This window comes from Salmo trutta, chromosome 5, assembly GCF_901001165.1.
Source record: "Salmo trutta chromosome 5, fSalTru1.1, whole genome shotgun sequence".
NCBI classification, from domain to species: domain Eukaryota; kingdom Metazoa; phylum Chordata; class Actinopteri; order Salmoniformes; family Salmonidae; genus Salmo; species Salmo trutta.
In genome coordinates this window covers 38,829,184-38,846,817 of record NC_042961.1, presented here as the reverse complement: position 1 = coordinate 38,846,817, position 17,634 = coordinate 38,829,184, and the positions used below count along the sequence as shown (strand labels likewise).

General features: G+C 46.5%; 1 protein-coding gene across 4 annotated transcripts in view; it reads right to left on the bottom strand.

Moving 5' to 3' along the window:
• Positions 1 to 17,634, bottom strand: part of pde5ab (phosphodiesterase 5A, cGMP-specific, b) — a 93,779-nt gene that overhangs the window by 11,608 nt on the left and 64,537 nt on the right. For 3 of the 4 annotated variants that reach the window (XM_029753511.1, XM_029753512.1, XM_029753509.1), the window contains 5 exons: positions 15,837 to 15,904; positions 2,854 to 2,962; positions 2,668 to 2,752; positions 1,050 to 1,225; positions 256 to 315 (listed from right to left, as the gene is read on the bottom strand). In XM_029753511.1, coding sequence (XP_029609371.1) covers positions 256 to 315; positions 1,050 to 1,225; positions 2,668 to 2,752; positions 2,854 to 2,962; positions 15,837 to 15,904 — 498 coding nt within the window. The remainder of the gene's footprint in view (positions 1 to 255; positions 316 to 1,049; positions 1,226 to 2,667; positions 2,753 to 2,853; positions 2,963 to 15,836; positions 15,905 to 17,634) is intronic. The other variant, XM_029753510.1, reaches the window with a different exon arrangement.

Here is a 17,634-nt window from a genome sequence, read left to right as displayed (position 1 = left end):
TTCGTGATCTTTTTTTCTTCAGTCCATTATCCCCATAGGCCTTAATGTATGTATCAGTGTGAGAGTCGGCCATATTGTGTTACTAATTGGTTGGGTTTACATGCTGAATCAGCGCTGGGTCTCGTTACATGATGGCTGAAGTCCACTCATCTTTGCACTGCCTGAAGGAAGGCATCTGTCTGGCATTGTGTATGGGCGCAAGTGTATGTGTGTGTGTGTGTGTGTATAATGCTAAGTTAATAAATTGTAATTTACCGCGGTTACCTGCAGCGCCCGTGTCTCTTCTTCTGCAGCAGAGGCGTGATACGAGAGGACCTGAGAATGACACACACAAACACACAGCGACTGTTATCCTTAAAAGTCAACACGATCGCTCTGACAAGACTATACAAATAAAAAAAAAATGATTTCACATTTTAGTAGCTGACACTTTCACAGATTTCTTCCCCCATGAGATGTTCCTGACCTCAGGCAGACAGCCCTGCCACACACACACATCCTTCAACCCCAAGTCCATCCATATCAGAGGCCCGTCATTGATAATTGGGGGAGAAAAACTGAGAAAGCTAGAAGAGGTCAGTCCTCGTGACGGCTACAGCGCCGCTGGAGAATGGGCTGAAGTGGTGGCTGCTGGGTAACGGCGGGGAGAGTGTCAGCTGCAGCCGAGAGGGGACGTCACCGGGGAGCCCTGACAGTGACAGCTCCAGAATAGAACAGTCAGGGAGAGAACAGGAGAGGGGGAGGAGCGGAGGAGAGGAGGGGGATACATACGTCACCGAGGGCCGAAGAGGTCTAGGATAGCGTCGGAGTGATTACGCTAGTTCTGTTTTAACGCGGGGGGAAGACGGAGCAGAGCGTGGAGAAGACTAGCCAGACTTTCCTAATGGCAACCATCGCTGTTACTCTCGATCCCCCATGTTTCATGTCTCCATATTGTAGTCGCCTACAGAGGCACCGAGCTAACACTATCTGACAGTACCTTCCCTCAATATTATCGTGAACCATTAGGATGTAAAAGTCCAAACTGACCTGAGACCTGTGTCTCTTACCTCCAGTGTGACCTCCTGTTTGGCCATGGCTCTCTCCACTGTTTCATACATCTGGGTGTTCTGTATACCCAGGCCACAGAAGATGGCGAAGGCCTCCAGGAACTGTTCATCGTTCCGGTTGAAGGACTTCACCTTCCCCGATGCCTCATCCATCTTGTTCACCAACTGACACACACCTTCAAGACCCGACATAACGGGTAAATGTTGGAAACATATCAGGACGTTAATGACACACACACACTCATGCACACACACACACACCAGACAAAACATCGTACTGACACACAGGACAAAAAGGTTTTGTGCTTCTTTTATTAAGTTTCTGTTTTTTTCTCCCACGAACTGACAAACATTCCAGACACTTAGGGGACAAAACTTTCGTTTGCTTCTCATTTTCAATATTCAATAGCTTTCTGTGAGGGACCTCTTGTCTGAAACTAAAAGCTCCATCTACTCCATGACTAATAGTCCCAGAAATGTTTGTTGACAGCAAAGTTCTAATGTATAAAACACCTGCCCTATCCTCAGCCTGGAGACCTACTTACTAGTCACATCATGGAAACGTGTCATCACCAACGCTCTGATCCTTCCCCTTTACCTTCAGCTGCCCTTTCTCCTACACATCCTGCCTGACATTATAGGTGGCTTAACTAATGCAAAGACATAAGTCACATTTTAAAATGTGACTTATCCGGAGCGAGTTACATTAGGGAAAAATGTATATTGCTTCATTAATGTCAGTGTCAGAGCTACTGAGAACATAGAATGTCCACGTTTGAATCAATAAATGAATTCGAAGGGAATTAAGTGGAGTAGAGAAGGGGAAGTATGGTAATAAATTGTATATTAAAGTCTAGTGGCAGAAGGTTGTCTTTTGATCTGAGTGTCTCCTGGACTCTTCAGGCAGTTGGTGGAGAGGCTAAAGGGACCTGTTCTGTTTGATCATTGGGGAGTGGGGGGGACATACATTATGGTTACACCACTGCCCAGCTAATTAATTGATCTATTTGTGCCTTTATTCATACATGCAATTCAAATCTATTTTACAAAAAAGACCTGTTCAGGTCTTGTAATGATCTCAGCTAATGATGTTTGGTTATAATGCAAATGCAAATTATGCTAATGCTAAGGATGCGTTAACGAATGAGAGGGAAGATTTTTGGTTGCGACTAATGAATGAGGATACCATAGGGCAATATCTGTAAACACAAACCATAAGGAGAGAGCGGGAGAGAGAGAGAGAAAGAGAGAGAGAGAGAGGTAGAGAGAGAGAGAGAGAGAGGTAGAGAGAGAGAGAGAGAGAGAGACAGAAGGTAGAGAGAGAGAGAGATAGATAGAGAGAGAGTAGAGAGAGAGGAGAGAGAGATGGTAATAGAGAGAGATAGAGAGAGGAGGTAGAGAGAGAGATGAGGAGAGAGGGTTATATAGAGGAGGAGAGAGAGGGAGAGAGGGTAGAGAGAGAGATGAGAGAGGTAGAGGTAGAGTAGAGAGGTAGAAGAAAGAGAACAGAGAGAGAGCACAATAGAGAGAGAGAGTAGAGAGATCGAGTATAGAGAGAGGAGAGAGAGAGAGAGAGAGAGAGAGGTAGAGAGAGAGGTAGAGAGAGAGAGGTAGGTACCTATTACTTTATCCTTCTTCCCGTTCCTGATAGGAGTACAGAGCAAACTCTTGATCTGGTTACTGGGGTGCTCTGGGTTCTCACTCTGAAGGAAACAAAGAACCACGACTAGAGGCTCTGGACAACAACAAAAAAGATGGCCGACATAGGATCAACATTCTGGAACAGATCATGTTCAGTACTGACCGTCCAGGGAAAGCGTTGGTCTTTGGTGACGTCAGAGATGTTCAGAGGTTCCATGGTGTTCTTCACATACTGGGCATACATGTAGTTTATCTGACTCACGTCACAGTCCCTGCGGGGAACACAACATTGAAATACTTGTTTTATTAGACTGTTGACAACTTCTACATTACTTACACATAAACACCCCAAGCATCCTTAGCGTATGACTGCTCTGTTGAGTTGGGTGGATCTCATCACGTTGCCATTGCATTGGCTGTATTGCATTGTATTGTTTTCTAAGCTTCAGTGAATACGCATGTACATAAGCCAGCGCTCTAGCCAGTGCTGAAGGCTCCATACCTGGACTTAAGAACATCTTGGCTGATTGTCAGAAGGAACTGACTATGATTAAGCTTGGCCAGGCCTGTCACGGCATAATGACTGTTTTTATTATCTCAACTGATGCCAGTACAGACAGAAACATGAATAACTAACACATTCATATACTGTATAATATCCCATTTGTACTACTGCATATGTCTTTACAGACAAGCTCTAACTGCAGCAGCAAAGCTGTGGCACGGTTGAGAAGATGGCCAAAAGACGGACAAAAGCGGAGAACCTTTGTTGCTGTGCTCCGCATCAGCCGGCGTGACGGGAGCGAGTGATATGTCTTTATTTGATCAACTCAGGGTAGGATGAGGGTTAAGGATTAAGAATCGTCTGCAGTGAATTTAAGTTAAAAAAAGTCTACTCTTTTCCAATATGGTTTGCAGTCGCACACTGTTACTTTTCAGTGGCGACACGTCATTCAGGAGCCCCACGTTAGTAAGTTAATAAAAGACTCCATAAAAACATTCTCTTTTTTTGCTTTATTGAGCAAGGTAGCTGCAAAATGCAGGTGTTTCAGCCTAGCTCAGTGCTTTCTGTGGTGGTGGGGCAGCCAGCGGAAAATATGGAGCGTAGGGCTTGGGAATGTTTTCTAGTTGTGCCATAATTGGCTCAGTGTTCTGTCACTCATTGGGACACTACGTCTGCCAAATCTAAGGGTAGAGCTCGAAATTCAAGCCCCTTGGGTGCTGCCATAGAGTTACATTAGAAGTGCCCATCTAAGAAGGCTCAAGGTCATTGGCCACAGATAAAATTACATTAAATCACATTATATATACAGTAGCTTTGATTGGACTGATCATGTCAACATCATACTTTCAAAATCTTAGCTAGCAGTCATCATCATGAATCAAGTCGACAATCTACTGGCAAATCCTTTTTAATCCTTGTCATATGAAGACAAATAATAAAAATAAAATGAAGATAAAACATATCGGTGCTCATCGGCCATTGGACATTACACAACAAGTTGGAAATCGCAAAATCCACAATGAGTGGTTTGAAAGGAATCAGTGGCGAACTGCAAGCACTGCAAAGCAATCACTAGCCTGCTATTCAGTGGAGTGGCTGTGTGGTCCCTATTCTGGGTTTAAGGGTCTCTATTCCAAGCTTAAAATGATAAACATTCAACATTGGCCATGCTCAAAACAACTGTTAACTCGGAACTGGGAAATCTGACTTTAATGAGTTCAAGACAACTGGGAACTCTGGGGGAAAAAACGAGCTCTAACTGGCAAAATATGTTTTGAACGGTCATCCAACTCGGAATTGTTAGTCGGGAACTCGGGACTCTTTCTAGAGCTACCACCCCGAAGATCACTCACGTCTTCATGATTCAACTTTTTTTTCAGTTGCCAGTTGTCTTGAAAGCACCATAAATCTTGAGAATTCTAGACTTTGATGACAAAGTTGTCACACCCTGATCTGTTTAACCTGTGTTTGTGATTGTCTCCACCTCCCTCCAGGTGTCACCCATATTCACCATTATCCCTTGTGTATTTATACCTGTGTTCTCTGTTTGTCTGTTGCCAGTTCGTTAAGGTTTGCAAATACCCACACACAACACACTTGTTATGACTATTTGTTGATGTTTTTAAAATACTATGTTTGATTTGTGTGTTCTATTTCCTTTGGGTTTAGTGAGTTCCATTTGTCTTAGTGCCAAGGTATCTTAAAGGGGCATGCACACACATAGAATTTTCAGAAGTTTTTATTTTCTCAGTTTTAATTAAACACATTAATTATTTTGATAAAGGACTGTAATAAAAACCTGGAATACAACATGTAAGAAATGTTTAACTGTTTTTCATGAATTTGTCTAATATAGTAAGAAACACTTCTTTGAAGGGTTTGTATGACCTCTGACCTCTGTCATGACTTTCCATTGTGGTTTGATCACCTTCATTGGAAAGCCATTTGGATAATGAATTTAAGGTCGTTTGTAATACTGATTTCAAGGTCTTTTGTACTATTGATAATTATGATGACTTTTATACACTGCTCAAAAAAATAAAGGGAACACTTAAACAACACAATGTAACTCAAAGTCAATCACACTTCTGTGAAATCAAACTGTCCACTTAGGAAGCAAAACTGATTGACAATACATTTCACATGCTGTTGTGCAAATGGAATAGACAACAGGTGGAAATTATAGGCAATTAGCAAGACACCCCCAATAAAGGAGTGGTTCTGCAGGTGGTAACCACAGACCACTTCTCAGTTCCTATGCTTCCTGGCTGATGTTTTGGTCACTTTTGAATGCTGGCGGTGCTTTCACTCTAGTGGTAGCATGAGACGGAGTCTACAACCCACACAAGTGGCTCAGGTAGTGCAGCTCATCCAGGATGGCACATCAATGCGAGCTGTGGCAAAAAGGTTTGCTGTGTCTGTCAGCGTAGTGTCCAGAGCATGGAGGCGCTACCAGGAGACAGGCCAGTACATCAGGAGACGTGGAGGAGGCCGTAGGAGGGCAACAACCCAGCAGCAGTACCGCTACCTCCGCCTTTGTGCAAGGAGGAGCAGGAGAAGCACTGCCAGAGCCCTGCAAAATGACCTTCAGCAGGTGGGGTTTGTGCTTACAGCCCAACACCGTGCAGGACGTTTGGCATTTGCCAGAGAACACCAAGATTGGCAAATTCGCCACTGGCGCCCTGTGCTCTTCACAGATGAAAGCAGGTTCACACTGAGCACGTGACAGACGTGACAGAGTCTGGAGACGCCGTGGAGAACGTTCTGCTGCCTGTAACATCCTCCAGCATGACCGGTTTGGCGGTGGGTCAGTCATGGTGTGGGGTGGCATTTCTTTGGGGGGCCGCACAGCCCTCCATGTGCTCGCCAGAGGTAGCCTGACTGCCATTAGGTACCGAGATGAGATCCTCAGACCCCTTGTGAGACCATATGCTGGTGCAGGTGGCCCTGGGTTCCTCCTAATGCAAGACAATGCTAGACCTCATGTGGCTGGAGTGTGTCAGCAGTTCCTGCAAGAGGAAGGCATTGATGCTATGGACTGGCCCGCCCGTTCCCCAGACCTGAATCCAATTGAGCACATCTGGGACATCATGTCTCGCTCCATCCACCAACGCCACGTTGCACCACAGACTGTCGAGGAGTTGGCGGATGCTTTAGTCCAGGTCTGGGAGGAGATCCCTCAGGAGACCATCCGCCACCTCATCAGGAGCATGCCCAGGCATTTTAGGGAGGTCATACAGGCACGTGGAGGCCACACACACTACTGAGCCTCATTTTGACTTGTTTTAAGGACATTACATCAAAGTTGGATCAGCCTGTAGTGTGGTTTTCCACTTTAATTTTGAGTGTGACTCCAAATCCAGACCTCCATGGGTTGATAAATTGGATTTCCATTGATTATTTTTGTGTGATTTTGTTGTCAGCACATTCAACTATGTAAAGAAAAAAGTATTTAATAAGATTATTTATTTCATTCAGAACTAGGATGTGTTGTTTAAGTGTTCCCTTTATTTTTTTGAGCAGTATAGTTCTTAGCCATATTTGTGATTTGGACCAATGTGAAGAAAGAGAGAGCGTTGCCTTTGACTATGGGTAGGCTGCCTTACGTCTATTTTCCTATGACCGTATGGGTACAATTATTTTTCTTTATGGAGTTCTTCAGACTAGTGATTTTAGTTTGATTTTGTTATTTGAAATGTTGTTTTCTTTTTTGACCAATAGTTTTTTTACAAATTACTCACATGGCGAGTTATGTGTCAAAATGGGGGAGGGTACAGTCCTCTGAGGTTTTGGATTGAAGTTTACACACCTTGCGTGATGTGTAGGAGTGTATGGAGTGATATGTGAAGGAGTGTATTGTTGTGTTGTTTGTTCTGTTCTATTCCCGATGGGTTATAGGTATAACTTCCTGATCCTGTAGCTCTGCGATGAAGTTGACAGTGTGATGGGGAGTATAAGCCAATTTGAAAGAATAGTTTCAATAGAATGTGTTGTTATTCTCTTTCACATATGTTTAGACATTTGTAGTATGAATAATTGGTAAAAGTAATAATTTATCATATAGTTAATGAACTGAACTAAACTGTTGTTCTGATCTGTCCTCTCAAGGTTATCATGAAAAGTGACATCAGATGGTATCTTAATGCATGGAAGAGATAATTGGACCGAACAGTGTGTGTACCTCAAACCCCCCTCTAACTGTCTGAAGAAGAGTGACAAAGGCGTTCAATACGGTCCTGTCCGCACAATGAAAACTGTTGACACAGCAGATACTGTCTGCTATGTATTATAGGTATATTTCATACAAATCTGAACCTTGTGAACCATTCTATAGATCTGTTGTTTGTCATGTAGGTTGAAAGGGGTATATCTTGGCTTTAAAATACCTTTGTACTTTTGTCTCGGGGCTCTCAACGAATCATTTGATCTTGAATTGTCGACCAGCCATCATTATCGTAGAGCACTCAATCGATTAACTTTATATGTGTGCGTTGTATTGACCTGCTCCCTTATTAATAAGTGATTAAAGATTTAGTTTAAGTATAACTCTGACTTGTGTGATAAGTTTGTCTCTCCTCATTTGATAGTAAAGAAGTGAACCACCACATCCTGTCTCTCGATTGTTCCTGTTTTCTAGTTTTCCTGGTTTTTACCTTCTCTGTCTGCCCTGACCCTGACCCTGACTGCCATCCTGTACCGTTGCCCCACCTATCTGGATTACTGACCCCTGCCTGCCTTGACCTGTCTTTTGCCTGCCCCTGTTGGATTAATAAACTGTTGTTAATTCGACGTTGTCTCAAACCTGATAGTACGAACTGGCCCTGACTCATCCAGCAGACCCAGGCCAGCTGCGCAACGCCATCTCCTCCCAAGGAGCCACCATTGGTAGGCACGAGGAATTGCTTTGTGGCCTTATGGAGGGGGTTCAAACGTTTGCTAAACGCCATGACCGGGCATTGGACATTTTGCTGGAGCAATTCCACGGGTTGTCTGGGAGGCAGCCTACCATGGTGGTAACAGCAACTCAGCTGTTAGCAGCGGCGTCTCATCGGTCACTCCACCTTCTCGGGAGCCCCACTTACCTCCCCCGGAATGCTTCAATGGAGAGCCGAGCACGTGTCGGGCGTTTCTAGCTCAGTGTGCCCTCATCTTTGAGCTTCAGCCTTCCTCCTTCCCCTCAGATCGCTCCAAGATAGCCTATGTCCGGGAGGACTCTCACCTGGGCTACTGCTATATGGGAACAACAGCCGGCCATATGCGTTAGTCTGAAGGGGTTCGGGGGAGAGGTGAAGAAGGCTTTTCATGGCCCGTTCTCTGGGAGAGAAGCTGCCCGGAAGCTAATCCAACTGCGGCAGGACTCCCGCAGAGTGGCAGACTATTCGGTGGATTTCCGCACGTTGGCGGCGGAGAGTGCTTGGAACCAGGAAGCGCTGTTTGATATGTTCCTGCACGGCATCTCGGAGGTGGTCAAGGACGAGCTTGCTGCTTGGGAGTTACCTATGGATCTCGATTCGCTCATCGCGTTGACCATCTGCATCGATGGGCGATTACAGGAACGACGGAGGGAGAGCAAATTCCACCTTGCCTCCGAGTCAACCCGGAAGTCCCCGATGGTCCCTTTGACGAGAGAACCCGAGGCTTCCTGATCCTTCCCCGAGAGTCGCAGAAGCTGGCCGAGTCACCGCTTCCCGAACCTATGCAAGTAGGCAGAGCTGGGCTGTTGCCAGCGGAACGGCATTACAGGATCAACACGAAGAGTTGTCTGTATTACGGGACTCTTGGTCATTTTGTGTCCTCTTGTCCAGTAAAAGACCAGGTTCACCGGTAGGAGTGAGTACTCTGTTGCGCCAAATTGAGAACTTTTCTGCTTTTGGTGCTCGCACCCCGTTTCATGCCATTCTGCTGTGGGGAAACCAGTCTAAATCTCTCCGGGTCCTCATTGACTCTGTGGCCGATAAGAGCTTTTTGGACGCTACACTGGCTTCCGAGCTGAACATCCCCACTCAGCCTCTCTCCATTCCCATGGATGTTAGCACGCTGGACGGGTCACTCATAATACCACTCCCATCAACCTACAGGTGTCAGGGAATCACAGCGAGACTATTCAAAGTCTCCACAGGTTCCCATGGTTTTGGGATTCTCCTGGCTACAATGACACATTCCCCTCATCAACTGGTGCCATTATGGGCTGGAGTCCATTCTGGCACGCCCATTGTCTGAAGTCAGCGCAACCTGCACCGGGACGTCTTCCTGGGGGCTCGGAAGGTGCCCCGGACCTTTCCACCATCCCTGTGGAGTACCAGGACCTTGGGGAGGTGTTCAGCAAGGCCCGGGCCACTTTGTTTCCGCCGCACCGACCCTATGACTGCGGAATTGACCTTCTCCCTAGCAACTTTTATCGCGGCTTTATCCGGGGTTACAACACCCTGGCTTCCCCCGTCTGCACTCACCTCTACCAAGGTTCCATTCACGTGTTGATCTGCCGCTGACCAGGTGTTCCAGGACCTCAAACACCGCTTCACCACTGTTCCTGCACCCCTGCACCTTCTTCTCCCACTGCCTCAACGACACGGAGAGGAACTACGATGTGGGGAATGGAGAGCTTCTCACGATGAAGATGCCGTTGGAGGAATGGAGGCACTGGCTGGAAGGGCCGGAACATCCGTTCATTGTGTGGACCGACCACAAAAACCTGGAGTATCTCCGCACCACCAAGCGCCTAAACTCCAGGCAAGCGAGATGGGCCCTGCTGTTTACCCGGTTCAACTTTTCCCTCTCTTACCGGCTGGGGTCCAAGAACGTTAAGCCGGATGCCCTGTCTCGCGCTATAGTCCCATGGTTACCACCCCGGAGCTCAAAACCATCTTTCCCACCTCGTGCCTGGTGACGGCACTCAGCTGGGGTATAGGGAAACAGGTCTGGGAGGTGCAGCGGTTGCAGACGAACCCTGTGGGGAGGGGGGGGGCAGATAACCGGATGTTTGTGCCTGACGCTGTCCGCTCCACAGTCCTGGAGTGGGCCCATTCCTCCAGGCTTTCCTGCCACCCGGGCTCCCGTCGAACCCTGGTCTTCGTGCGACAACGCTTTTGGTGGCCTACTATGGTTACTGATGTCGCGCGTTTGTCGCTGCCTACATGGTCTGTGCTCAGAACAAGACTCCTCGGCAAGCTCCGGCTGGTCTTCTGCAACCACTCCTGTCCCTCACCGTCCTTGGTCCCACATATCCTTGGATTTCGTCACGGGTCTCCCCCTGTCTGAGGGCAGCACTGCCATCCTGACTGTGGTCAACCGGTTTTCCAAAGCCGCCCACTTCATTCCTCTCCCCAAAATACCCTCAGCCAAGGAGATGGCCCAGCTCATGGTGCAGCACGTCTTCCGGATCCATGAACTGCCCATGGACATGGTCTCCGACCGGGCATCCTGCACCCTCATTGGGTCTGCGGCCAGCCTGTCCTCTGGGTTCCACCCCCAGTCCAATGGCCAGTCGGAGCGAGCCAACCAGGACCTCGAAACTACTCTGCTCTGCCTTGTCTCCGCCAACCCCACCACCACCTGGAGCCAGCAGCTTGTGTGGGTGGAATATGCCCGCAACACCCTTCCCTGCTCTGCCACAGGCCTATCGCCATTTGAGTGTTCCTTGGGGTATCAGCCCCCGCTCTTCTCTGAGCAGGAAGAAGAGGTCGGCTTACCTTCTGCCCGGATGTTTGTCTGCCATTGTCGTCGTACCTGGAGGAGAGACCAGTCGGCCCTCCTCAAGACCACGTCCAGGTATCGACGACAAGCGGTTCGCCATCGGACCCTGGCACCCCAGTATCGTCTCAGGCAGAAGGTATGGCTATCCACCCGGGATCTGTCCCTCCTGGTGGAATCCCAAAAACTCTCACCCCGGTTTATAAGCCCGTTTCCCATCTCTAAAATGATCAGCCCCTCTGCTGTTTGTCTTCTGTTGCCCCCTACCCTTCGTATACATCCCACATTTCATGTGTCCAGAGTTAAACCCATGTCTCACAGCCCTTTGTCTCCTGTTTCCAGGCCCACCCATCTCCCCCGTCTCATCGACGGCCAACCGGCATACAAGGTGAGGCGTCTCCTGAAGGTTCGACCTCGGGGCAGGGGGTTCCAGTACCTGGTTGACTGGGAGGGTTATGGGTTCCCGCCTGGGACATTCTGGACCCAGGCCTCATCGCGGATTTCCAACGCCGACACCCCGGTCAACCAGGTATGCACCCAGGTAGGACGCCAGTTGGCACCCCTAGAGGTTTTTCAGAGTTCCCAGTTATCTTGAAAGCACCATAAATCCAGAGAATGCTAGACTTTGATGACAAAGTTGTCACACCCTGATCTGTTTCACTTGTCTTTGGGATTGTCTCCACCGCACTCCAGGTGTCACCCATCTTCCCCATTATCCCCTGTGTATTTATACCTGTGTTCTCTGTTTGTCTGTTGCCAGTTCGTTTTGTTTCGTCAAGCCTACCAGCGTTTTCCCCTCTGTTCCTGTCTCTCGATTGTTCCTGTTTTCTAGTTTTCCTGGTTTTGACCTTTTCTGCCTGCCTTGACCCTGCCTGCCGTCCTGTACCTTTGCCCCACCTATCTGGATTACTGACCTCTGCCTACCCTGACCCTGCCTGCCGTCCTGTACCTTTGCCCCACCTATCTGGATTACTGAACCCTGCCTGCCCTTGACCTGTCTTTTGCCTGCCCCTGTTGGATTAATAAACTGTTGTTAATTCAACATTGTCTGCATCTGGGTCTTACCTCAAACCTGATAAAAGTGTACTGTTCAAGTGAGCAAAGCACAACAAGGTGAGTCCAAAATTGTCTTGAATGCTACTGCATAAATTATGTAATATGCCAGGGAGATATGTATACTATAGCTAAGAAAGTAATGCTGTATAGTAAGCTGTTAGTAGCCCATGTGCCTCACCCTAATAATTTGGTCTACTTTCCCCTCTTAATTTTGCCTACTGTTCTGACTTGGTGGTGCACATGTAGCCTATAACCTGTTCAAAATAAATTGAATCATCGGATATAGTAACAGCTTTCATTGTCCGCTTATATGCCCTCTTTATATTTATCCTATGGTTCTGACTTGGTGTACAGGGAGAACACTGTAAGAACGGCCCATGTTCTGAATTCTGTTGCTGTACATTTCAAAAGTGCTGAACAAATAGTTATATTGACTACGTCCGTCCTAGCTTGCTCATTAATGTCTTAATTGAAATTACGGATCGCCTCTTATCCGCTTGTTGTCCCCTTATGCCATAGTTTGTACATCTCAATTGTCAGTATAAACCACATTTGTTTAAGGAAGTCAGCCATATCAGCTATGTTTTCTTAAAGGCAGTAAATGAGGCTGATTGAACTGTTTCGCTGCCAGACAAGGCTCCGCTGATAGCCAGGTGTAGCAGTGGTAAGGTATTGGGACTGCTGGTGGGACAGCTTTATGTAGGCCCAAACAGTTTGTGGGCACCGTTTGTCACGTTATAGTGCAATTAATGTATTGTTTTGTGTTGTGTAGTGGCTTTGCTAGCATGCATGCGCCAAATTTTTGTTTTGTTTGCCCCACCAAGATTTACATGCTTAAATCGGCACTGTTACTTTGATGTGTGTGTGAGAGTGATTGTGACTGTGTGTTGACCATCCTTAAAACGATCACATCTGAGCTCTCGTTTAGCTAGATTAGCAATGATTAGATGGCACTAGAAACTAATGAGAGAGACAGAGCAGCTGGAGAATGTGATGGAATTGGCTGGAACGGTGCTGGACGGGACAGCGTGTGTGTGTGTCTAGGCGCAGTCTTTTGGCTAATTATCAGTGTTAACACATGCTGGCCTCAACGCAACTCTTATATTAGGAATATCGAACCTAAAAAGGAAACTGTGATTATACAGTGAAAACTTAATTTCAATATAAAGGTACAATTAGTCTTTCAATCAAACAAATAACCCAGGAATTTAGAGGATCAATGAATGAATCAATCAATCAAACAAACACTACTAGAGATAATTATACAAAATCAGCTTCAATGAGTAATAGGATTGCATCGATTCAGAACAGGACTGAATTACCCTCTCCGTGACATTCCTCTAGTCCATGCTGTGTAGTTTCGGCCTCCTTCGCCCAGGGCTAATGTCAAGTGTGTGTGTGTGTGTGTGTGTGTGTGTGTGTGTGTGTGTGTGTGTGTGTGTGTGTGTGTGTGTGTGTTCCTAAAAAGCCTCCCACCGACAGTTGACCACTGAGTCATAGCTAACATCCTGCTGTTAGCTGTATCCCATTTGGCATTGGCCCCGCGTGGCAGAGCGCTACAAATGACTGCCTCTTCAGACAGGAGTGGTCCTACAGTATACACAGAACATCCTATTCGGCCCATTAGAAGATGTAAACAGAATAGAAAGCGTTTGGGTCAGCTGAGCCAGAATGTAAAAGAATGAGACACAATTTTGGAAAAAGCAAGCGTGTCTGTTTCATCTCACTTCTGTCCCCCTGGAAGTCTCTCTGTGTCTTGCCTGGGAGCATGCTCTCTCCGGCTGTCTTTCTCCATTTATCTGTCTCTCTCTCTCTCTCTCTCTAGGACAAGTGCACACACTTTCAGACAGGCAGACAGACAGAAAGACAGACACACACACACAACGTACACACACACCGACACCACACACACACACACACACCACTCCTCCCATCCTAATACCCACGCTCCCATCCACATACAATCCTATTGTAAATGGCTGTGAGATGAGAGTTAGTGAGGTGGAGATAGAGATAGAGATTGAAGTGAGCAGTAGGCGCTCCGCTGCCTGGCTGGAGGGCTCCGAGACGTGCGAGAACAAATCACAAATCTTCCCCCAGGATCAGGCTAAAGGGATTTACCTCCCCTCTACATTTCAATGTAAGGCTTATTTATTTTCCCCTGGCAGAGGGCGAGCGGATAACAGCTCTCTCTCCCCCTGTCATCTCATCCTCCCTCTCCCCCTATCTTCCCTCCCCCATTAGAGAGATCTGATAATCTCACCCCCCCATTCCAGATTTTTTTGTTGATAGTTGGTGATGTATGAGCACACAAAAGCTTGTGTGGTATGAACCCAATTGGAGCACGAACCCATGACCTTTAGGTGATTGTGATCTATAGGCCACATGCCTATACGGTCCCTGCAGCACAGCTCCCTGTGCCAATCAGACAGAAAAAATTGCCAACTTCTGTTCCATATAGTCTGCAACCATATCATCTAGAGATATAACATTGCTATAACATACTATTGTCATTTTATTCTTTCAACCAAGAGCGGTTTAGATTAATAGAAGACAAATCGTCTTTCACCTTAGCTGAGGTGAATTCAATTGAGTTCCAAGTTATTAGCCCCAGACCTAGCACATAGAAAGAAGACATGACGTTGAAGGGTTGTTCACTGATTGTTATAATAAATAACACTTGACTTGCCATCTCCCACATAGACCCCCCCATTGAATTCCCTTTATTGGTCTCCGTAGCATTGCTTATTGAGACATGAACCTTAGCTACCCACATGTGCAACCAATACAGCCTGTCAGGCAGCATGACTAGCGCATAGATCTCGGCTGAGCCCTTGGCTTCCGACTTCAAAACAGCCGTGTCCCATGCGTGACGTGCGCTCGTAGGCCCATCTCTGAAAGCCTTCCAAAGGGGAAGAGAAACCTCCCTTCGTCGTAATAGGTTGCTCCTAAACAGATTGTGACGGAGGAGCTGTCCAATGAGTCTCAAAAGGGTTTCTTAGAAAAGTTTTCAGCGTTCTTAGATCAGACAAGAAGTACTCCTCTAACAGGGATAGGGCAGCAGCTCATGATCCGATGTCAAGGCTCTTGCCAAAGGGATGGATGTGGGATTTTTCTTGAAAACATAAGAGACCTCAGAGGACCTTGAGTCAGATCTGTTAAAGTCAGACAGGTCTCAACTAAACATCATAGCTAGGGGCAGGAGCTTTTCCTGACCATATGACCTTTTACCTGACATGGACAAACTCCTGGCCCTACCCCCACCCCCACCCACGTCTCACTACCCACACTCCCACCCACGTACAATCCTATTGTAAATAGATGTGAGTTAGTGAGACAGAGATAGATAGAGATTGAAGTGAGCAGTAGACGCTCCGCTGCCTGGCTGGAAGACTCCAAGACGTACGAGAACAAATCACAAATCTTCCCCCAGGGTCAGGCTAAAGGGATTTACCTTCCCTCCACATTTCAATGTAAGGCTTATTTATTTTCCCCTGGCAGAGGGCGAGCAGCTAACAGCTCTCACTCCCCCCTCATCTCGTCCTCCCTCTCCGTCTCTCTTTCCTCCCCCATTAGAGAGAGCTGATAAGCTCACCCCCATTCCAGATCTTTGGGAAGCTCTCTTTATCTGACACCCCCTCTCTCAAAGGCCTACAAAGACAGTCACTCAATACTAGCTGTACAAATACACACTCAACTCAGTAGAGGTTACGATTGAGAATGAGTATTTCTCTAATTCAAAGCACTTTGTGGCGCAACTCACAGCCCTCTGTCATCAGAGTAATATCACCCACCAGTGTGATACACGGCAGCCGTATTTCTCATATTAGGCAGTATTGGGAGGAACAACCCGTTTCAAATTAGTCATGCTTAACAGTCAGCGGTTATCGCCTTACCTTTTGGGGACGTCTACGGCCTCTCCCAGCTCCTCGTATTCCATGTGAAACACGCTGGAGAAGGAGTTCTGGAACACAGAACCACCACAGTGGTTATTTACCTTACAGCAGCCATTACTGACAGAGGGAGAGTAGGGAGAGAGAGAGACATGCCAGCCCAGCAGGCTTACAGCTAATGCTATTAGTCTCCAGTGACAGTACACACAAATTCAGCATAGCATAGACCTCAGAGAGAGAGAAAGAGAATGTGTGTATGTGTGTGTGTGTGTGTGCAGCGTGCACGCGTGTCAAGTGTGCATGGGCCTTCATGCAAGTCAAAATGTAGACTTCGGAGAGAGAGTGTATGTACGTGTGTGTATATCATGACGTGTGTGTGTGAGAGTTTTCATTCAGGACATATCAGGTTCCCCCGCTCCTATACAAACGATAATAATTGAGGCACTGCCATCCCTACAATCCTCTTTCTGCCCGCTCCCAAAAGAAGAGAGGGAAGTTGATATATTACACATCAGGCCTTGCCAGAAGCCGAGTTTATTTCAGCATTCCAGGACTCACGGTTACTCCCTTATAGGGACTTGTTTTCAACCTGCACTCCCCTAGCAAAGGATCCATTTTCCATGTTTAAGAGCCGGGAGGGTAAGACAGGATGTTTGGATTCTGAGTAAGTCATTCACATGACATTGATGGGGAGAAGTCGTGTTCGTTCGGGGGGGTGTCATTAGTTTACCATTTTATCCTGTCAGGGAATGTTTCCACCAAGTCCTATAGGTTTAACTCTTGGCTTTTGTCTTAGACGTAGGGGTATATGCATCCACCTACTGTAACGGCTGTCTTTGCAAGAAAACCAAGATGCAGCGGAGGTTGTGGATTCATTATAAATATTTAATAAAATGAACCACTATAAACAAAACATCAAACAGCAACAAAAGCTAACAGTCCTGTCTGGTCAAAAACGAACAAGACAGAAAACAATCCCCCACAAAACCCAAAGGAAAAACCTGCTCCTTATGTGTGACTCCCAATCAACAACAACGAACTTCAGCTGTGCCTGATTGGGAGTCACACACAGCCCAAAACAAAGAAATACAAAAAACCTAGAAAAAGGACATAGAACGCCCACCCAATGTAACACCCTGGCCTAACCAAAATAAAGAACAAAAAACCACTCTCTATGGCCAGGGCGTTACACCTACACTACCGTTCAAAAGTTTGGGGTCACTTAGAAATGTCCTTGTTTTTAAAAGAAAGTACATTTTTTTGGTCCATTAAAATAACATCAAATTGATCAGAAATACAGTGTAGACATTGTTCATGTTGTATATGACTATTGTAGCTGGAAACGGCAGATTTTTTATGTAATATCTACATAGGCGTACAGAGGCCCATTATCAGCAACCATCACACCTGTGTTCCAATGGCACGTTGTGTTAGCTAATCCATTACATTTCTAAGTGACCCCAAACTTTTGAATGGTTGTGTATGTCAGCAGAGTATTTGGGACGATTTTTATAGCAACAACACAGGGGACGTTTAACGAGACAGGTCATGCACACAGATGCACACTACATGTTAATGTTTTTAAATGTGTTACAATTGTAAAGTACTTTGTCTGTAAGGTATTTTTCGTTATGTGTCGGACCCCAGTAAGACTAGCTGTTGCCATTGGCGTCGGCTATTGGGGATCCTAATATACAGAACAAGAACATAAACGCAACATGCAACAATTTCAAAGATTTTACTGAGTTACAGTTCATATAAGGAAATCAGTCAATTTAAATAAATTCATTAGGCCCTAATA